The 23,610-nt window shown below is 41.0% G+C and overlaps 1 protein-coding gene across 3 annotated transcripts in view; it reads right to left on the bottom strand.

Moving 5' to 3' along the window:
• Positions 1-1,711: 1,711 nt before the first annotated feature.
• Positions 1,712-23,610, bottom strand: part of USP13 (ubiquitin specific peptidase 13) — a 122,694-nt gene continuing 100,795 nt past the window's right edge. For all 3 annotated transcript variants that reach the window (XM_082624885.1, XM_082624884.1, XM_082624886.1), the window contains exons 20-21: positions 8,799-8,883; positions 1,712-6,657 (exon numbers count right to left, since the gene is read on the bottom strand). In XM_082624885.1, coding sequence (XP_082481011.1) covers positions 6,564-6,657; positions 8,799-8,883 — 179 coding nt within the window. In that variant the 3' untranslated portion in view covers positions 1,712-6,563. The remainder of the gene's footprint in view (positions 6,658-8,798; positions 8,884-23,610) is intronic.

The following is a 23,610-nucleotide window of genomic DNA, read 5'->3' on the forward strand; positions in this document are numbered from 1 at the left end:
CACATAGATGTTTAGTAGTTATTGAATGATGAACCATGCTATACAGATTAACAAAATAAATTTGCTTAATGGAATTATCTCCAGAAAAATGCTTTTGAAAAAAAAAGTCATCAATGTTGGTATAATTATTTAAAAAAAATTATTTTAGACTGAAACAATGGGTCAAAACCTCCACAGAGTCAAAATGCTATATGGGTTAAAATGATGACATAAAATACCACAGTAAAAATATCCTGTGTCCACCAGACTTTCAGATGCTTTACATAACTCATCACAAGTATTTATTCTGCCCACTGAACAGATGAGAAGACTGAGTCTCAGGATATTAAGTGCTTACCAAAGTCACACAGCTAGTCTGGGTTGGGAACAGGATTTGAACTTGTCTATAGGCTTCTACCCTGGCCATTATCCCACCCTGCCTCCCGACCTCAATGAAAGTAGATTTTTAAATAACTGCTTGCATGGGGATGAGAATTACTCACCATTTTCCTGTTAAGTTTCTCCACTGTGACTGAAGTTTGCCACTGAAGACGTTTGAAAAGCTGGACCATGAGTTCAAACGGCACGTACACACACTGGTAAACTCTCCCACTGGACACGATGGGATACATCAAGTGAATGTAAACAGCAGCTGGCTTGCAAACACTCAACTGGCCTAAAAGTTTACAGTTCTCTGAATGGTAAACAACCCCTCACTATCCCCCCATCATTTCCTTCTCCTCTTATTCCCTCACCGAAACAGATGGCACAACACTGATGTCAGTCATTTCACTTGGATTTTTAAAAATACATTGGTTCATTCTTTTAAAAGTTTTAAGCACTGAACAAACATATTTTAAGTAGTAATTAGCCTATATGGTAAGCAAAATAAGCCCCCCCCCCCAAAGACATCCACATCCTAATCACCTTACATGCCAAAAGGAACATTGCAGCTATGGTTAAGTTAAGGATCCTGAGATGGGAAGATTATTCTGGACTATCTGGGTGAACCCAATGTAATCCCAAGGGTCTCTGTAAGAAAGAGGCAGGAGAGCCAGTAAGGAGATATGCCAATGGAAGCAGACACTGGAGTGATGCCAATGCTGTCAGGAGGTCATGAGCCAAGGAATGCAAACAGCTTCCCGAAACTGGAAGAAGTAAGGAATGGATTTTCTCCTACGGCTTCCCTGCCAACACCTTGCTTTTAGCCCTGTGAGACCCATTTCCAGACCTCTGACCTAATAAATGTATTGTTTTAAGCCACTCAATTGTGGTAATTCGTTTACAGAAGCAATAGGAAACTCCTTACAGCCTAGAAACACAATGTCATAAAAATGCTGAAATCCCTTGATGCAACTAGTGTTGACTCTGCTTATACCTGCATTAAGGAAGCCACCAGCAAACTGAGAGCCAGGGAACCACAGAAAGGTCTCACAATTGATTCCAATATTCAGCTTGGCACCCAGTAGGGAAAGACAGCAGACTCCCCCCTGCCCTGCCCCTCCCTCCTTCACAGAGCTAACATGGTGCCATCGATGATATTCCACTACCGATGGGACCTGGCAGCCTCGGGGCCACACAAAGAAACCCTGAAAAGAAATAAAATTAGTCACCGTCTCAAGTTACCTGTTCCACTGATGGATAAGAACCTGCAAAAGAAAGAATCGGTTTACATGGCATTTTGCAAAAGAAAACAAAAAAAAAAAAGAGAGAGCCATGAAGGGACCTCAGATTGTGAGAATAGCTTTTAATTTTAAAACAATTGAAGCAATAAATCATCCATCTCTCTTTCCATCACAGGCAAATAGTCTCCCAAAACATTTGAGATATTTTAAACTACAACTGTGATTAGTGCAAAATAAACACAAACTCTTTCAGGCACCAACATCAAAATCTGCCAAGCAGACAGGCGCGGGCCACAGGATCAGCCTCAGCTGAGGCCAGGAGGAGCGGCCAGATTTGCATGGTATTTCAACACACCCAGCTCTGAACAGACAAAACAATACCGGGGGAGGGGAAACCACAAGAGAATGTTGCCCAAAGTGAAATAAATCTGCCTAACACACTCATGTGGCTAACATCCTTGGCACCTGGAAGATGCTTGAAAAATAAATGCAGAGTTGGCAGCTTCTAGACAAAGCTGAAGGAACAGGGTTTGGGCTCGTTTGCTTTTGGTTTTTAATTGGGGTCTTATATATATATATTGGTTCTTATGCAGAAAAATCTGCTTTCTGGAAGGTATTCTGTGCCTCACATTGCTCCCAACTCCAAAAAAAATGTTTGTGCTGCTTCTGTCTGTCTGGATGCTTCGCAGAATCCCCTTCCATACCTAGGGCACCTCACTGCCTCCTCACGTCACCTGGTCTGGAGACCACTGTCCAACAGAAGTACAACTCGTGTCTAATTTCAATTTGTTTGGTAGCCACATTAAAAAAAGATCAAAAGGAATAAATGAAACTTTAATATCATCTTACTTGATGTATCTAAAATATGGTCATCTTAGCATATAATCAATATAAAATATTGACGCAATATTTTACATTCCCTTTTATTGGTACCAAGCCTTCCAAATCTGGCATGCATTTCCTGTGCACAGCACAACCTCAATGTGCACAAGCCACATTTCCAGAGGTCATTAGCCACATGTGGCCATGGACAACTGTACTGAACAGCACAGATCTAGAGAATTATGACACAAACTCTTTCAGGATGATTTACTGAGTAGGGAATCTCCATGGCATTGTGTGGGCGATCTTACACATCAACTTAAGGGTACAGAATCTTGTTCTGTAACCTAAGATTTTTGACCTTAGGTGAAGGACAGAATCACATTTTATCTAATCCTATCCCCCTCTCCTGCCCCCAACACTGGCCATCTCCCCATTGACGGCCCACACGGATGATGTCATTTAGCAACAGTGATGCCTACCAGATGAAAAGACATCCTTTCTGTGGTAGAAAGACTTATTTGAGGATCATAGCTATAACTCAACTAGAGTAAGATAATACTCCAGAATGCTTACAGAGTTAGCAGAAGGTAGTTCTGAGGTTTGTCAGGGCAGGAGGTGTTTTAAATAGATTTTTCATTTTTGAGGAAGATGGTAACAAAGTACCTTACCGACTGGGAAGTGGAGAGTTTCAGGAGTGGGAGGAAAAAATGGGATAATCACCAAAGAAAGTAATTACCCAAGAAACTGGGACTAGAAGTTGGGGTGGCAAACACTAAAAATGAGGCAGGTTCTAAAGTGGGGTGCGAGAACTATAACAAACCAGAACCATAACATCGAACCTCTATGTGATCCCTCGCGTCTTACATGTCTGACCAAGGTAGTAACTGCAGGAAAATAAAAATAGAACCGAATGTTAGGGCAGAAAGGGACTTCTGAGCTTATCTGGTCTAACCCACTCATTTTAAGGAAAAAGGCCTAGAGAGGTAAAGCGACTCGGCCCCATCCCACTTAGAAGTGGAGTCGGGCTACAAACGCAGGTGCTGTCACTATGAATTGCAGGCAAGGCTCCATCCAGTTCAGGTCAAGGGGAAAAAACAATGTCGGGAGTGGCAGGCTCAAGCTACGCCCTACAGCCCACGGTGAACACGGGGCAATGGCAAGCACATTCTCTTGTAGGTGGGAGAAAACAGCAAGTCAATTCAGAACATTAAAGCAATGTTGACATAAAATGGCATTAAAACACAACTCTTCTTTAAGAGTCCTTCCTCCATACTTTTTCTCCCCTTGAAAAAAAATCCCAATCTGAACCAAACTGGATTTCTGATTAGTTAGTTATGTGGGCATTTAGATCAACGGACAAAACAAAAACTTTGATACGCTGTATTTTCCAAAGACACACTCATCAGGATTTTGCACAAATGGATAACAAAAGATATTTACAGGAAGAAAGTGCTCTCTTTCACACATACACCCACACAGTGAGAATTTTCACAATTACACCACCACAACTCACACAGAAGACGCCTAACAGGCTGATGATCAGCTGACAAAATACACACATTATTCCAGTTTTCAGTCATAAATAATCTCGTCTACATACATGTGTAAAATTAAGCAGTATATTCCACACTTTGATTCCGGGGAAGCCTGCCTTGAATATATTAAGATACGCATACAAATAACATTTATAAGCATGAAAGAAAACCAATATTTGCTCCAGTTTTCCCAACTCTCAATCTGAAATAAAGAATAGCACATATACAAAATTTTGCCTTGTAGAAATAGCCCTTTGTCTTGTGAGGCGAAAAAAAAGGCAGCCATATTCCACTTTCTTTCGATAGGTTTAGGTATCAAAAGGGCTAAATTTCTTTTTCTGCTTAATGAATTAAGTAATGTGTAGCCTGTAATCTTATATACTGACTTTACACCATTCACTTTGCAAAATTTTATTATAAAATTTTTTAATTTGCTCAAAATACACATGCCATCTTTGTCCACATTTCAATCCAAAGCCCCAATCCCCCTCCCACCCCCAGAAAAGGCCTTCACTTTGTAATAGCGGTGAAAAGAAGTCACTTTTGATGTGTGTTTGGAGTCACTATGCTATGGTACTCAGCCCTAAGGAAACGGGACTCCGTAAGGCTGCTTAGCATGGGGGTTTCTGCAGGAATCAGGGACTCGTGTCACCGAGCGGGGCTGCTTTGGGGTGTCCAAGACAATGTGAAAAGGTGACACCAGTGGGCACAGTTTAGTAGAGAGTTACTGCCCCATGAGCTCCCTCCTTCTGTCAATGTCATTTGTTCCCGAACTGAAGAAAACGTCAGAGGAGAGAAGAGAGGAAGCACGCTCTACTAGGGCCCACCCACTGGGCACACCACCCACTGCTCTTCAAAGGGTCAGCGTATCAGATCTCACCAGATCCTCAAAGCACAGTTGGAAAGAGAGGGCAGGGGTCATCACACCACTGTGCACATATGGAAAGATGAGGGACTTGCCCAGCTACGGGCTGCACCCAGGTCCACGGGCCACAGGCCTCAGGCTCTGCATCCCTTGCTCACATCTCCTGTGAAAAGGGTACCAATCATAACCAGAACCCTGATTGTTCATAACTCACATGTCATAATCCAACTTCCGGACTTCGCAGAATTGTGGAATTCTGTGCTGTATTTCACCCAGTTGGTTCTACTTTATTTTCCTACAGTCTCCAGGAAGATCCTTTCTACCAATCAAATGCATATTAAGCAGACAGCAATAAGTCCTTTTTTATTTGACTGAATAATCTGAAATAGAAATTCCAGAGACCCTAGCATTTGGTACAGAGCAATAGGAAAATTACAGAGCCCTATCGTTCCACTTTTTCATCACATCTGAAACTCTGATTTAATCCCAGGTTGCAACTAAAATGCTGAAACACCAAAACGGAAACGATGGTCTTTCATGATGTCATATAAAGTTTCTTTGCATCTGAAACCCTTAAACTGCTGAAGACCACACTGTTGGTCACAGCAGATAAGCAGTGAAGGCAAGTCAGGAGGTGATTAGCCAACAAAGGGCAGAGATGAGACTCTGACCCCAGAACACATAGAAATGAAGGCAAGCAAAGAGCTGGGGGATGAGAAAATTACAAATTTGGGGCACTTAACATGATTCCAGGGAGTTGTCGTGTGTCACGGTAAGAAGAGATCAGCTATTTTAACTAACAGTACACACGACTATGCCTTGGGGGAAGGGTTGCTGAGAAACAGAACTCATCTACCTTTGGCAAAGAACAACACTGTGCTGCTGGGGGCATCTGCATTCATACGACCCAATGTCACAAACCCAAATGAATTCTGGACAGCACTGAAAGGGACAACAGCCCTTTTTACACCTGAAAATCTAAGCGGGGAACTAATTTTTTAAACTGTTCCTGAGTTAGAGTTTCTTTAAAATATTGACTTGCTTTTTCCAGCTATGCTTACTACCAACTATTTTAACCTTTAAAAACCAACCTGTCACAGATTTTCTAGTTGACTATAAAGGTCTCACACTCTCAGCCGCATTCTCACACACATTCACACACTCGTATTATGAATTTTGATATGATTAAATTAAAAATATCTTTCATTGTAGATGTGCTAATCTACTCTACTCTACATGGAGAGGTCAGAAATCATTGTGTATCATGAAAAAACTTAAGTCACAAATAAAGCGCAGCCCAGTTACTGATTTTCGATATGAAACGAAAGTGGGCTTTTTGTTTATGGTAGGTAGGTGACACAACTGGCTCCATTACTTGGTTCCTCTGGAGGCCACTATCACCGACCCCCAAAGCAAAACAGAGGACTGGCGGCACTTCCTGCTTTTGATATGCCAGTGGCAGATCCCCCACCAGCAACAGGAATACTTTTTTTTTTAACCATCCTCTTCTTAAACATTTATAAAAAGAAAAATTATCTACAGTAGTGTATCATCACTAATAGAAATTTCCTCCCAGTTCTACTTCAGAAGGCGTCAAATGATGTTATTTAAATAAACTATAAATACCCCATGTATTCCCCATGTCTGGCTGTCCCAACTTCTTACTTTTTTTTTTTTTTTTTGGCAAATTAAAAAGGTGTATGGCTTCTTCTCGCCAATTTGTACGTCTGAGGTTTAGCTTGGTATCCTGCGGTAAAAGTACATGTAGCCCAGGTCTTTAGGGGGCCTTTCTGAGGCACAAACTTTGTGGTCATTGTAGATCACCCATCTGAAAACAAAAGACAGAAGCACTTGATGGATTTAAGTCAGTTCCAGGAAACTTTGCAGGAGAAAGTTACTGCACCATACTTAAAATAATCAAGATGGTTTAAGATAAACCAAACTCAAGTCTGTTGTATAAAAAGAAACAGAATGCTGGTGGGAAACTACAGCTGCTTTTTTATTCTCAAGTTCAATCAAAAAGTAGTTCCTAAGGAGCCTCCAAACATTTCCACTTGTAGAAATCCATAGATGGCCTCAGAACTTCAGTCAAAGAAGTATGTGTTTTTTTCAGCCTTAGGTATAAAACTAGCTAAAAATCAGAAGTAAATAGGTATGCAGTGAACTATTATACAACTATTAAAATGTCTTTGAAGAATATCTGGTAAAGTAAGAAAATAATCACAATATAATATGAAGTGGGAGAAAGCAGGTTACAAAATTGTATGTACTGTGTACAAACTTTAAGCTTTTAGAAAAGTTGTAAATACAGACATACACATACCCTCTCCCAGTGAAAACAAAGGGAAATGTATCAAAATACAGACAATGGTTCTCTCTAGGCTTCCAAACAACACATTCTCTGTATGTTTTTGTATTTTACAAATTCCTTATAATGAATTTCATGGCTTTTAAAATTATAATTAAGCTATTTTTCTTAAGAAAAGTATTTTTAAAAGAGCTATCATGCTTGGTAATAAAAAGGATTCACTATAAATCAAGATCCTGTGCTCGACTATTTTATTAATCAAGTTGAGAAGACAAGACTAAAAGACACACCAAAAAGGAACACAGTGGATTCCTGACTGGGAATCAGTCACTCCTGCAGTACGAGGTCAGCGTCCTACCAGGAGAGGGCAAGGTTACGTGTTTCTCCAGGGTCCATGTGACCCAAGCACTGCCTCAAGCAGCGGTGCTGACCCACAGGCCAGGCCACTCAGTGGGAACTCAAGGAAGGGAAACCAGTGGGGCCCGTGGGGATCCAGCCCTGGAAGAAGGTTCTGAAGAGAGCAGCGGCCTTACACCCCACAACTGTCTCATTCCTAGCTCACCACACACCTAACATTTCTTAAGAAGCCAAGGGTACAACAGGGCAAACACTGATACCCAGTCAAGTTTGAATCTCACATAAGCAACAAATACTTTTTTTTTTTGAAGCTATTAAATGTTTATTATAGGGTAAGCAAATACATAAAACATGTCAGGTTTTGGATCCAATGTTTTAAATTAATAAACAAATAAATACAAACATAGTCCTAAAAAATTTAATATCTGAGCTCTGTCTACTAGAAGGCCATTAGCAATGAATACCCCTAAACAGCAAATCTTGGATACTAAGCACCATTCCTCACTAATAGAATATAGGGTCAGTTAGAGAAGTGAGTATTTCTGTATATAAGGCAGGGAAATTACAAGAAAAATATGATATATCTTAAAAAGCAAGGAAGCTTTCAAAGACTAATTTGGGGACATGTCAAAAGACACAGATGAAAAATTGAAGGAGCTCCCTGGCCAAATTTAGAACAATTTAACCATTAAAATGCATTATGATTGATTGTAATACACTAAATATATAAATATATGTAAGTACATATGGATGCCCATAAAGAAATAAAATGAAAATAAATGACATACAAATCCTTACTAAAGAAATGGTAAAGAAAAAGAATCAAGCTTATATCTTATTTTCAAGGGCAGCAACAAATACTTTTTTAATACAAGTATGTCCCATGCAACAGCTGAGACATATTTATACTAAAAAGTTATTCATTATCTGAAATTCAAACATAATAGGGCATCCTGGTTTTCTTGTTTTGTTTCGTTTTGTTGGCTAAACCTGGCAGCCCTGGAGAGGTTCCAAATATGGACAGACATTCCGCTGTGGGATGCGTCTTTACTTTGGGAGGTCCCTTTGCTATGACAGTGAAGAGTGACTCTGAATACTAGCTCTGACACAGTTGCAAACGTCAAGCTATTTAGCCTGTCTGAGCCTTAGTGCCCTGATGTGTAAAATGGCTTTAAGAGTCTATCCCTACAAGACCATTATGAAAACCAAATGAGATAACATATGAAACACCTAGTGGAGTGCCTGGTACATAGTAGGTCCTCAATAAAATGTAGATATTATTTTACCTTCTCAAAAAGACTCACCTTCCTTCCTTTTTGATGTGACAAACATAGTGTCCACTCATTGTAGATGTCCCCATGTGACTGATGAACGCAAATAATTCATACACTATGAAAGAGGAAACAACTCAGTTACAAGGCAGCATTTCTAGAAATCAATAGCACTTCTGACCAGAATTTAAAGCCAACAAGAGTGTAATCCAGCAACTGTTTAGAATGAAAGACAGTCTATTTACTTACTGAGAACACACCCACCTACCCAAAGTGAGAGCAACTTCAACCTGCAAATTCATAACAAAGCAGGACATGAACTTTACAGCTGACCTTAAGTTCCTATCTGAAAGGGGATTAAAAGCCCCACAGCCCAGTCTGGTGGCAAGCTCATGGGTCTAAAAAGGTAGTCCCAGCTCCATCACTTCCAAGCGGCATGAGGGTGGAGAAGTTGTTTCATCTCTCGGAGCCCATTTCTTCACAGAAATGAAAAATCCACCCACTTCACAAGGTTGCATGAGGCTTAAATGAGCAATTCAGACTAAAATACCACACAAATGTCAGGATTAGGAGGAAGACAGCAGATAGGTGTTATCGTTTATAGAAAGGGATAATGCTCGGAATATGTGTCATGTGATTTCTGACTGGCTCATGATTATAACCTCTATGGGACCAAATTTCAGGCTTCACGCCTTCTGAACAAGGAGATATATAGCCTCTTGGAGCTTAAGATGGATGTTTATTCTCTAACAAGTATCTCCTGTCATCTTGCACAGCATATGCTGTACCAAATCCACGGTGAATGAATTTCAGCTCATTACCCCGCCCACCGCCCCCCAGCCAATCCTAGGCTTGCACAACACCTGCAAAGTGGCTTCCGCAGACTGGCACCAGTGCAACTCCGCCAACTGCTACAGACTACGACGAGACAGGTACAGAAACTGAGTTAGCGTTTACAGACTCTTATAATAATTTGCGAGGAACATTCATGTCTGTTGAATCTAATTAAGAAAAAAATGGGCTTGCATATTCATTGTTTTTGGTACTCACGTTCTGTTGTATTTTACAAGTGTACTGGTTCTGGACGGACCCTCTTCCTCGCTCCTCCCTCTCTCATTCTTTCTCTCTCTTGCCGTTCACCAATGCTCAGCCACATATTCAGCTGTGAATCCCCAGTCCTCATCTTAGCCTTCAGCGCATCACATACTATGGACGACCTCTCCTGCTTCCCCAAACACCTGCCCCCAGGACATGACTGTCTTTTTGTTTTCCAGGTGCCTCACTGGCTTCTCCTCTTCTCCTGACTTTTAAACATTGGTGACCTGGGGCTCTGACCTCAAGCCTTTCTTCCCTCTATCTTCTCTCTCTCTCTCTCTCTCTCTCTCTCTCTCTCTCTCTCTCTCTCTCACACACACACACACACACACACACACACACACACACACACACACACACACACACACACACACACACACACACACACCTGTACATTCTCATCCTCTCTCTCTCTGCCACCTCCCCTACCCCTTCCCTCTCTGGTTGATCTCATCCAGTCTCATGGCATTAAATGGAATTATGTTCTTAATTTCATTTCCAGAATGTTCACTGCTAATGTACAGAACTACAATTGAATTTTGTATATCGGTCTTGTTTCCTGCAACCTTTCTGAATCCATTTATTAGTTCTAATAGTTTTTAAAGTAGATTCCTTAGGATTTTCTATACACAAGACCATGTCATCTGCAAACAGAAATAGTTTTACTTCTTCCTTGCTTATCTGGATGCCTTTTATTTCTTTTTCTTGCTTAACTGCCATGGCTAGAACCTCTTTCACAACGTTAAATAGAAGTGGCAAGAGTGGACATCCTTGTCTTGTTCCTGCTCTTAGGGGAAAAGCATTCAGTCTTCACCATGAAGCATGATGTGAGCTATGGTTTTTTGGTAGGTACCATTTATCAGGTTGAGGAAGTTCCCTTTCATTCCCAGTTTGTTGAGCATTCTATCCTCAGCTTTATCCATCTCAATTCTCCCAGTAACTCAGGACAAAATCTGGACTCCTCTCTACCACTGTTTACACACATCCAATCCATCAGCAAATCCTTCAAAAATATATCCAGCATTTCCTTCAAAATATATGCAGAATCCAACGACTTCCTACCACCTCCACTAGTAAGCCCCAATCCAAGTTACCATCATCTCTTGTCTGTATTATTACAATAGCCTCCCCTCCTAACGGGGCTCCCTGCTTCCTCCCTTACCCCTACCGACCACTCTCAGTACGACTGCAAATCTCACTCTAACAATGACCTATGAGGTCCCCCCACCTCCTTCCACTCTCCCCCTCCACTCCAGCTCCTCCGGCCTCCTGGGTTCTCCTCAAACACACCGGCTACTCCTCTCACTGACAGAGAGGGCTTCAAGCCCCACACCTACGGTCCCTCTATCTGAAACTCTTCTTTCAGATGCCACATGATCCACTCCTCACTTCCTCGAGGTCTCAGATCAAATGTCATCTCAGAGAGGCCTTCCTTATAAATAGCAACTCCTCCCTCCTTCCACCCCACCCTCACCCCAACCTTGTTTTACTGTTGTCCATGGAGCTCAAAATAACACCATATCACATACTTATTTGTGTATTTACTTACTGTCTATTTCCTTTTATCCCAGGCTAGAACATAGCTCCATAAGGATGAGAAGTTTGTTTGGGATTTTGGGGGGGGGTTCTTCTTTTTTTTTTTTTAGTTTTATAAACTCACCAAATATATATTTTTTAAATTTCATTTGTCTGTTGTGTTTACTGGAATATTCCAGACACAGAGAACAGTGCTTAGCATGCAGTAGTCATGGCTCCCTTCACCCCATGTCCTCACTTGTTTTTCTATCTTTTCATATTGTATACATTTTTATAAACCCCCTACCAAAGTATAAATTGGGGTATAAATTAGTGAAATAATTATTTTAAAAAGAAATGAATCAGAGGGGACTGCCTTTCCCATCATTAACTAAGTTTTTGTCGCTAGCTATCACATCAGCTGACAACCCCCCCAACACACACACCAAAAAAAAAAAAAAAAAAAAAACAGGTTTGAAAGAGAAACCAGGCAAAAACTGTTGTGAATGACAATCATTTTGCCTGGCACTTAGTGATCCAGGGACACTACCCTTGTCGGCCCTCCCCAGTGTTCCCCATCACTAAGAACCCATCCCCACCCTAGTAAACAAGAGAGAGTGTAGGCTGAGACTTTTTCAGGTTCCTAGACCCTAGTTGGTTTTTAAAGCTCTTTAGGAATAATTTTATATCAAATTCCAAATCTTCAGTTTGAGAGATATGGGGCTGGTCTCCCACAAGGTGGCTGCCCTCTTAGAATTTTCATGGAATGAAGAGAGTATGTGATCCTCCGACGAAGGCTTTTCCCTCACAAGAAACTGTCCCCCAAAACAATGCCTTAAATAACTGAACAGAGTATTTAATGAGCACTTCTCACCATAAGCCAGGGTCATTTCAGTGAAACATTGCTCAGATACCAACAAGCCAACACATTAACAAAATAGACAGACATAGAGAAAAGAACAAATCCATACACTCAACACACCCAAACATGTCATTAAGCCCCCAAAGGCATTTTCCCCTCTTTAGTTAAAAGCACTTAATTCACGTGTATACTCAAAATCATAAAAATAAAGAAAAAATATTAGCATAAATCTTAGTCCTATAATTAAAATTAACTGTGTTTATCAATAGAAGTGACTGCTCCATGCATTATTCAAGGCCTCCTGCTAGGAACCAACAGCAAAAGAGAATCTCGATAAATCTGCAAAAATTCAACAGGTAAGAAATCTCAGTTTATCTTTGTTTCCAAAGAGAAATCAAGGTGAATAAACCAGACAGGGAAGCCACTGCTGATTCTTCTAGTTCCCAGAGGTCTCCCTCCAAAAATAGCATCACCACACTCTCAAAAAGTACAGAGACCTCTTTTTATATAGATAGAAAAGGCATTTTTAAGCAAGGTAAATCAGTTCAAAAATGTTGACTTGTAACCAAGCAGGAGGACGCAATGGGGCCTTCCCAGGACAGACCGCTCCCCATATCCTCTGCCTTAGCTACTCTCTGTACCTAGACAACAGTATTTGATGCACATTTCCGGAGTTGTTTTATAGATGTGAAAACTCCGCACCAAATGGCAGATGTTCACTACTTGATGATCATGAGCACATGGCCCCCAGGCCTACTGGAGCCTGAGGGTTGATAATATTAACCCCTGTGACACCTCCATGTTGCCTCACCATCAGCCAGTCAGAGAACTGTGCACGGGCTGATCACATAACCTGCGACACACCTCCCTCACCTGGCTTTTAAAAATGCTTTGCCGAAACCTGTTGGGGGAGCTCGGGGGGGTTTTTTGAGCATGAGCCACCCGTTCCCTTGCATGGCCCTGCGATAAACCTTTCTCTGCTCCAAACTCCGATGTCTCGGTTTGTTTGGTCTCACTGTGCGTCGGGCAAAAGAACTTGCGCTAACAGACTTTCAACAGGGAAGCTTTCAAAGTACCCAGAAGAACTGGACAAAACTGCCTAAACCACTTTAGCCAACGGAGTCCCTCTAATGAGCCAGAATTAAACTGTCTGAAACTAGCATCCCCACTTCCCTCCCAACAAAACTCATCCTTTTCTGAACTTAGGAACATGTTTACAACCTTTCTAATACAAAGAATTTTTTAACATCAAAATTTTACCACCTCCACCCAACATAATAAGGGACTGAACTTGATTTTATTCTTTGAGAAAGCACTGTCAGAAAAATTACATGCAAACTTGGAAAGTAGAAGGGGTAGGCAGAATGCCCTTTTGTATCATGTGGAGGAAAGGCCACCCAAGGATGGTCTAGGGTAGGAACCGGCATACGATGCCCCAGAGGCCAAATCCAGCTCACAGCCTGTTTTTGTGCTGCCAAGAAGACAGGGGGGAAAAGAGGAGGACAGAAATATGAGACGACAAGTGTATGGCCCATGAAGCCTGAAACAGTTACTATCTGGACCTTCAGAGAAAAAATGTGCTGGCCCCTGGTCTAGGGGAATGAACTTAGCTCATCGCACTACTTACTACTGATTAAAGAAAGCTTCCAAACTTAGTGAAGTTACTTGTTAAGTTGTAGATTTTTGTCTGGGAAAGATATCAAAAAATTCTCTCCAGTGGAATATATACAGACATACCTCAGAGAGATTGTGAGTTCTGTTCCAGACCACTACAATGAAGCAAATAACGAAATAAAGCGAGTCCCATGAATTTGTTTGGTTTCCCAGTGCATATAAATAAAAGCTATGTTTACACTATACTGTAGCCTTTTAGGTATGCAATAGCATTATGTCTAAAAAAGCAATGTACATATCTTAATTTAAAAATATTTTAAAGCTAAAAAATGCTAACCAGCATCTGAGCCTTCACCAAGTTGTAATCTTTTTGCTGGTGGAGGGTCTGAAATATTGCGAGAATGACCAAAGTGTGACACAGAGATACTAAGTGAGCAAATGCTGTTGGAAACATGGCGCCAACAGTCTTGCTTGATGCATCGTTGCCATAAGCCTTCACTTTGTAAAAAAACACAATGTCTCTGAAGCACAACAAAGCGAAGCACAATAAAACGAGGTCCACCTGTGTGGATGTTGCCTCCCATTTCAGTTCTACAAGGATCAAGCCAACAGCCACTGCAGATGCCCCCTCCAAAGTTTTCTTGGAACACTGATCTGCTTTTTGTAACAGACTGTAAACTTTCTTTAACTGTTAAGTAATCTGTTGTAACTTTCTGTATTTGCCTTTAAAATCTTTTATTGTCACTTTGATTCAATGAATAGATATTGTTTCACAGTGACCTATGATCCTATCTGACCAAGTGTTTTAAAACCATTTGCTATCTTTGACAAAATTTCCCAAGTCAAATTCTAAATGAAATTCTTTTGACCTCTAGCTAACTTTGGGATGCTTCCAAGGGCCCTTGAAACAACCCAAAGAGAGGTATTAAACTTATTAGACTTACTTGGTAGGTTAAATTACATGGGAAACATTGTCAAATAAGTGGTGATAAACCTTCTTAGGTTATATTATATGGGTAAATGTCATTAATATAGATATTCCAAAAATTATATGGAATTCCTAAAAATCTGGTATATCCTGGTATAGTTACCAGTCATAATTCTGGTTATTATCTTAAAATGTTGTATGTCCTAGAAATAACCAAGTTTCTTATCAGTTGCATTATATTATGTTTAACCATGCCATTTTAAGTCTTTTATCATTGTGCTACCGAGTCCAAGCTCGCTCTGCTCACTGCACAACAGGCCAGTAAGTCAGAGACACGGTGCTGAGGCAAGGAATACGACTTCATTCAGAAAGCCCGCAGACCGAGAAGACGGCAGACTAAAGTCTCAAAATAACCATCTTATCAGGGTTTGGATGCCAGTTTCTTTTATAGCACAGAGAATGGGAGGAGATGAGGAAGTAAAGTAAAAAGGCCATAAGTTTTGCAAATATCGCCTGGAATGGCCAGCCTGGGGAGGGGATGTGTTCATTTCTTCTTTCTTGTAGCCATCCACAGGTGGAGAGGGTCCAGATGTTTGACTGAACAAAGGTACTTTGGTTTAACATCCAGGCAGAGGGGCAGGGTTCCCCGAGGCAGGCCATTATGTATATAGACAATATCCTTTTAGTGAACAAAAGCAGCGGAAAGCAAAGGTTAAAGTAAAAGAAACAGATCCAACATGTAGTCAGGTTTGGCTCTTCCCTGTTACAATTCCCCACTGTCAATGTCCATTCCACAATCTTGTAGAAAAACGGGTGACAAAGTCGGATGGATCTTCCTGGGAGTGTTCGTCATCAGTGCCAGTGTTCCAAACGTTGTTTCTTTTGTTCCTCTCTGGAAAGTGTCTCCTTTACTCCTGTAGTCTTAAAGTATTCACAACCTAAAAGTTGAGAGTTATGATCTATTCAGCGGGAATTTTGAGGGCTTCAATCCCAGGAGGCAGCATCTCAAGTTAAGGAATTTAGCCCTTTTCTATGGATGGGAAGATGCACTGAAATCACTCCCTTGATATGCACCTCGGCTATCTGGGGCCTGTATCCTATATTTTCATACCCTGAGTTTCCTCAGGGCTCACGGCTCACGTTGGAGGGCTGCAATCACTAATGACTGATGTGGCAGGAAATATTTCATTTCTCAGATCCTCTCCTCTTGCTCAGGATTTTGACCAATATTGGGAGACATTTCATGACCAAATTTGTCCCACGGCGCTGGGAGGCTCATCCCACATCAGGCGAAAATTCTTGATATGCCACTCCAGATGCTAGTTTTCGGATTAGGCCCTATTGATAACTAAAGATTCTCTGGATCCTCTATCTAAATATGATCCAGGAGACATTTTCCCTTGTTGCTTCTTCCCATACCTAGAATCACACTATTACAATTATTTTATGTTATAAATGTGACCTATTTCCTCAAGACGTTTAGCCATATAAGTTTTGTTGGAGGCCTGGTTACGCACTGGGTACTTTAAGAGACAACAATCTTATAAAAATAGACAGGATATAAGTAATGCAGCTAGTAACACTGACAGAGTGTAGCAGGGAGACACAAAGCACAAACAATTGGCTTACAAAGGTATAATTTACCAAATTATTGCAAGTCATAATTAGTTTAAGGGGAAGGTTTTCCTTATACCTGGAAAACACAGATTTAAACCATTTTTCAGACAGAAACCATAAAAATTATAACCATATTCACCAGTTTACTCAGTCTTATGTAACTAAACCCTTCTTGTTAACAGCTTTATGAAGCCATCAGGTTTCCCATTAGAATTCTTCATTTCTTACCCAGTTCACCACTATGGTCTGAAAGTCAGAAACTTGTATTTATCCAAAGCTCCTTTCTATAAATCTTCTTGAAGAGGAAGCATTTTTTCAAAGGCCTCAGAGTGAAACCATAACTGTCTATAATGACGAAAGACTTAAGAAGGCACATTTAAATCTGACTACAATGCAATTGACAAAGTAACTTGGTTACTGCTGTGACATGGAACACTTTCAGATAATAACTAGAATTATGACTGATAACATTTTACCAGGACATACCAAATTTTAGGAACTCCATATAATCTCTAGAATACCTGAATCATTTGCCATACAATATAACCCAATAAGATTTATTACTTATTTGACAACACTTCCCATGTAATTCAACATACCAAGTGAACCTAATTAGTTAATATCTCTCTTTGGGATGTTTCAGGGGCCCTTTGAAGCATCCCAAAGTTAGCTAGAGGTCAAAGGAGCTTCATAATTTGATTTGGGAAGTTTCCTCAAAAAAATGTCAAAAGGGTTTAAGACAGATAGGATCGCAGGTCACTGTGAAACAATAGTTATTCACTTAACCTAAGTAACAATAAAAGATTTCAAAGGCAAATATAGAACAGATCACTTAAAAGGTAGAGAAACTTAAAATCTGTTAGCAAAGGCAGTTCAAAATCTTAAGAAACCTTGTCTTCTTAACAAAGAGAAAAGCCACATTCAAGTTTTGCAACAGCTTACTCTTAAAATTTATTTACTCAAACTTATTTTAAACTTAGTCAATCCTGACCATGAACAAAACTCTTTTCTGGGGGTCCACTTTCCATAAACCTTCCATCACTTAACTCATTTTAGCACAATTCTAACTTTCAAGTTGTCTAATATCTGGAGATATTAATTTTAGATAGACATTCCTAAAAGATAATTATTTTTAAAAGTTCACCTAAAGCTCTTATCTCATTTGCATTTTCTTAAAAGTTTCTTCACATCAAGTTACTTTCCTTGCTGACAAATTTGCAACAGATATAACAAGATTTTATTTAGCTTATATTAAACCTAGGCACAATAAAAGTATTATACCTTATGACTCTAATGACATGTCTATATTAATTAGATCAACAAACATTAATACTGAATATGTCTCAGTTCACGTGAACCTGAAACTCATTTAGCTTAATTTTTCTTGTATTTAGAATTGTTTGGTTTATAAGCACTTACTTTTCTTTAAGCCAATTAAATAGAGCTCATCCACAAGTCAACCTCAGCAATGTTATCCAAAGACAAAGACACATACAAGGACACAAGCACACAGAGACATCATAGTTCTCATTTCAAAATTTCAGCCCTGAGTCAGGTACAGCAATGTAAAACCCATCAGTTTACAAAAAGAGGTTGGATTAAAATTAGGTTTCTGGCAGATGGAACAAATCAAGCTCACTTGTCTAGATGGCTGAATTTTTATAGAAAAAACACTTAGGTTTTTTATTTAGCCTTGACAAGTCAATTTCTAAATTACTTTACCATCTTTTCAAGTTTGCATTTTAAAAAGATGGCAGAGATAAGGGTTCCTGAGAAGAGCAGATAGGACATCTGCATCTCAAAGATACAGGCAAGTTTTTCCTAGGATGACTTTGTTTCCCCTTTATTAAATATTTACAAGCCTCTTAAGATAAATAGGGAAGGTAGTCAGTCAACTTGCTCCCCACTGTCAAAGTTACCTGCGGCTCCTGTGGGGAAATTAGAATCTGATGCCTCAAGTCCAAGGGAGTCCCCCTGGCCTCTTACAGGATGTCAGCGCAAGGGAAACTGCCCTGCTGCGGAAGCGGCTCCCAGTCCAAATTGGGTGCCCTGTGGAGTCTTAGCTGGTGATACTAAATCAGGCTCCTGTGCTCCAAGGGTTAACAAAGGAACTTCTATTTGATACCCACAGGTAGGGGAAACAGGAGGCAGTGAATATCATGGCGGCATGGGGGGTGGGCAGTTGGAACAACTGCCGGTGCAGCCTGCTCTTTTGCAAAATACTTCTAACTGCGAGATCCTGTAATAATTGAGTGAGCCATTCAGGGGCCATCGCTCTTCTGATCCTACATATTGGGTCCACATCCTATTACAATGGTACATCATGTCTTTCTTAGTCAGAGGCTCACGGCTATGTTTAGCCCATTTATCTAATATACGCCCCAAAGGGCTCTCCTTCGGGATGATTGGAGTATTTCCCATTTTTTATAAGTTTGATAACACCAAAACTCAAAAGACGCAAACAAATTCCAACACAAAAGGCCCCAACAAATTCTAGCATCGATGCACACAAAACCAAGACCAAAACCAACGGTTCCCGAATCAGATAGACTTACCCTACAAAACTAACAAATTAGTTCCCAAATCGGGTAGACTTACCCTACAAAACCAACAAACTAGTTCCCTACTGAACTGGTCCCAAATCAGGTAGAGTCTGACGACAAGTCCCCCCCTCCAACAGGGTACCCCAATCAAACAAACTGGCTTATCCCGTAAAGGAAAAGCCTAAACTGAGAGGGGAATATGTTCCGGGTGTGCACGCTGGAGCGACTTACCCTACAAACTCGATTTCCCCAACTCGTGACACAAAAGGATACACAAAACCAAAACAAGATCAAGACCACAACCAACGAACCGGTTACCAAATTGGGTAGACTTACCAATCTCTACAAAATCGAGTCCGTGGACTCACAGAAGTTGGTCGGTTCCTGCTTCAACTGCCAAGTGCTGGGGTAGCTGGTACCGCTTCAAGGAATTTTGAAGGGAAGACCCTCAGGACAAATGGTCCTGGCAGCAGCCAGGGCCTTGCCCCAATGTTCCCTGACCGGGCCCCCTGGCCAAGCCAACAAACTTGTTACCGAGTCCAAGCTCGCTCTGCTCGCTGCACAACAGGCCAATAAGCTGGAGACAAGGTGCTGAGGCAAGGAGTATGACGTTATTCAGAACGCTGGCAGACCGAGAAGGTGGCTGAAGTCTCAATATTTTAAATATTTTGACCAAAATCTCAAAATAACCATCTTATCGGGGTTTGGATGCCAGTTTGGATGCACAGAGAGGGGGAGGAGATGAGGAAGTAAAGTAAAAAGGCCATAAGTTTTGCAAATATCACCTGGAATGGCCAGCCTGGGGAGGGGATGTGTGCATTTCTTCTTTCTTGTAGCCATCCACAGGTGGAGAGGGTCCGGATGTTTGACTGAACAAAGGCACTTTGGTTTAACATTCAGGCAGAGGGGCAGGGTTCCCCGAGGCAGGCCATTATGTATAGACAATATCCTTTTAGTGAACAAAAGCAGCGGAAAGCAAAGGTTAAAGTAAAAGAAACAGATCCAACATGTAGTCAGATGTGGCTCTTCCCTGTTATAACTGTTTTACTCTGATGCTTTTACAAAATGAAGATCTTCAAGAAGATCCATAAAAAGGACTTTTTGACAAATATAAGTTTCTGATGACTTTTAGATCATACTACTAAACTGGGTAAGAAATTACAAAACTAATAGAAAACCTGATGGCTTCATCTAGATCAACAGGAATTAATCACATGGAACTGAATGATAAATATAATTTATAATTTTATGCCTTTTTGTCTGAAATATTAGTGGCTTTTAATCTTTGTCTTCCAGAAGAACTTTCCTCTTATGCTAACTATGATATACAACATGTTGATAAAGTTTACCTTTGTAAACAAAGATGAAACATTATATTTTTCTACCTGATCGCCCCAGGATTTGGCTTCTCCGGCTGGCTCCTCTGGACTTGATGGCTTACTGCAATCCAGATTACAACTAGTTATACTAATCATTGTTTTAATTTGTTCTCTCTTTGTTGTTTCAAACTGTTTATGTTTTGTATTTCTCTGCTGTACTATGACCTTATTAATGTTACTAGCTATATTATGGATATTCTATTTCATAAGATTGTTGTCTAGGGACTTCCCTGGTGGCACAGTGGTTGAGAATCTGCCTGCCAGTGCAGGGGACACGGGTTCGAGCCCTGGTCCGGGAAGATCCCACATGCCGCGGTGCAACTAAGCCCGTGCACCACAACTACCGAACCTGCGCTCTAGAGCCCGTGAGCCACAACTACTGAGCCCGAGTGCCACAACTACTGAAGCCCGCACGCCTAGAGCCCGTGCTCTGCAACAAGAGAAGCCACCCAATGAGAAGCCCACGAACCACAGCAAAGAGTAGCCCCGGCTCACTGCAGCTAGAGAAAAGTCCACGTGCAGCAACAAAGACCCAATGCAGCCAAAAATAAAAAATAAATTTTTTTAAAAATTAAAAAAAAAAAAGATTGTTGTCTCTTGCATTACCTGACGTGTAAACAGGCCCCTGACAAAATTAATGGTGGCTAAACATCTTGAGGCAACTGATCACATATATAACTCTATATAGAATAACTGTACTAGTACAACTCTAGATATGGAAAGAACCGATAAGGGAAAACATTTCCTGGATCGTAATAAACTAGTAAGACAGATGATCCAGAGAAGTTTAGGTTATCAACAGGGCCTGATCCAAAAATAGCATGTTGAATGGCCTATCAACAAAATCCTCATCTGACCTAGGCATGAGATTTCCTAATACCGTGGGACAAATTGGTCACCAAATGCCCTCCAAACCTTGGTCGAATTTATGACCAAGAGGGGGTGCTGTGGAAAGGAATGCTGTCTGCCATTCCAGCTCCACACAGATCAAGCCTGCATCAGCCACTGCAGCTACCCCACCATGGTGCACCCTGAGGGGAAATCAGGATGGAGAAAAACAGCAAGCTTTCTGTGCTCTGGATACTAGTCTTAGATAGACAGTTAAGATGCCTATCTAAGGAATAATTTCAATGAGCCCAGACTCTTGCATCTTCCCCTACATAGGAAAGTACTAAAATCATTAACTTGAGATGTCTTTTCTTTGTGATTAGCAGTAATCTTTTAATGTTCGACTACATGTTTTTTTTCCAGCAAAAAACTCCTATATATCCTGGCTCCTTCTCTACCTCTTCAGAGCAGTTCTTCAGAGCTACAGTCCTCAGTAAGGTCCCCACAGAAAACTTCACTTGAAACTTTCAGGCTGTGCATCTTTCTTCTGTCAACACCTGTAACTTCAAGGAGTTATGATCCTGATAGACACTAGTTTTATATCTAACTCAGCCATCAAATTATCTTTAGATATCTTTTAAATAGCTTTTAAATAGTTTTTCAGATGCTTTTGAACCAGTAATAACAACTAACTGGTTCCCTAATTAATGAGTCAAAGAAAATCTGTAGTATGTGTTCAGTTTTTATGTACGTGACAGTCATCATTTACCTTTTTGAAAACTATAGTTCAACCACACATCATGACCGAAAGCAAACTCTAGATTCAGGAGTGCAGTTAAATTAATTTATGTTTTATAAACCATTATAGCATCTACATCCATTTGAAAAGCAGTGGTTATCATAAGGCTATCACACGTTATTTAGTCAGTCTACAGAGTGCTCAGAATACAGAAACACCAAAAGACTCCTCGAAACCACCACCAAGACCCCAGGGCTCTGCAGCCTTCTGGTGAGACACCAAAACTGAGTTTTCCAACTGAATCTTCCTAACTTGAATAATGTGTTTCATAACCCACCCCTAACAACAGAAGGGAAAATGTCATCCCCAATTGACCAGCATTTGACTCACAAACACCCTATATCTGCAAACAGTCTCCACCCCCAACAGCTTGATTTCCCCCATTCCTTCTCTGAGAAAAGACGTGTGTGGGGGGGGGGATTGGGGGTGGATTTGGAGCTTTTAGAAAACTATTCAATTCCCAAAAAGGGAACAAGGAGGATATGGGTAAATCAGTAACAGCTTAAGGCAGCTGATAATGTGGACAGAATCTTAAAGGCTCTACAAATTGCCTCCCCCGCCCCGGGCCAGCTCAAAATTACCAATCCACCTGGACTTCTCATTTGTGTACTGCCTAAAACAACAAATATCAAACACTTCCCCCTAAGCTTAATAGTTCTCAGTCATCTATACTTCAGTGTAAATTAGTTTACTCCAGAGTGTCTTCCTCTTAACTTCCAAGAGCACCACTGAAAACCACAGGTGCTGACATGGGGGATAAGAATGAGAGCCCTAGGACTTCCAGGGTGGCGCAGTGGTTAAGAATCCACCTGCCAACACAGGGGACAGGGGTTCGAGCCCTGGTCCGGGAAGATCCCACATGCCGTGGAGCAACTAAGCCCGTGCGCCACGACTACTGAGCCTGAGCTCTAGAACCCGCGAGCCACAACTACTGAAGCCCACGTGCCTGGAGCCCGTGCTCCACAGCAAGAGAAGCCACAGCGATGAGAAGCCCATGCACCACAGGAAGAGTAGCCCCCGCTCACCACTAGAGAAAGCCCTCAGGCAGCAATAAAGACCCAACACAGCCATAAATAAATAAATAAAAATATCTTTTAAAAAAAGAATGAGAGCCCAGATGTATTAAGTAAGTGTGTACTGCTTTCGAACAGACCCCTGGGGCTTGGCTTCCCTGGGCGCTGCGCCTCTGATCTCCAGATCCTATTCTGGCTGCATTCCTCAGGGAGCCCCACCACTACGTAAATGAAATGTCTCTCTGCTCCCCTTCCTGGAAAATCCTCAGCTGCAGCAGGAGATGTCTGCACCATGACAGCGATGTGACTGAAGGGGCCAGAGCAGGTTCTGAGTAATCACAGACTAATCACATTTTAATTACATTGGCAATCAGTGAGTTCTTTAAAAAAAAAAAAATTAAACGCTCATTAAGTGCAACACAGAAACAGAAATGATTTTGCAAATGGCAGAAGCCCAGATAGGTCAGACTGATGACTTGATTTCCCACTTCTTAAAAATTCTAAAAACTCAACAGAAAGTTAAGTGCAGCTCTTAAAACAGGTAGGACGTGACAATAAACAGAGCCTTCTGAAAAACAGGCTCCTGCCTCCATTCCAATTTAGAAAACTTGAAATAGGATGACTCAATAGGGGGCAAAGGAGAAAACGCAGT

This window comes from Mesoplodon mirus, assembly GCF_964341445.2.
Source record: "Mesoplodon mirus genome assembly, chromosome: 6".
Lineage (NCBI taxonomy): Eukaryota > Metazoa > Chordata > Mammalia > Artiodactyla > Ziphiidae > Mesoplodon > Mesoplodon mirus.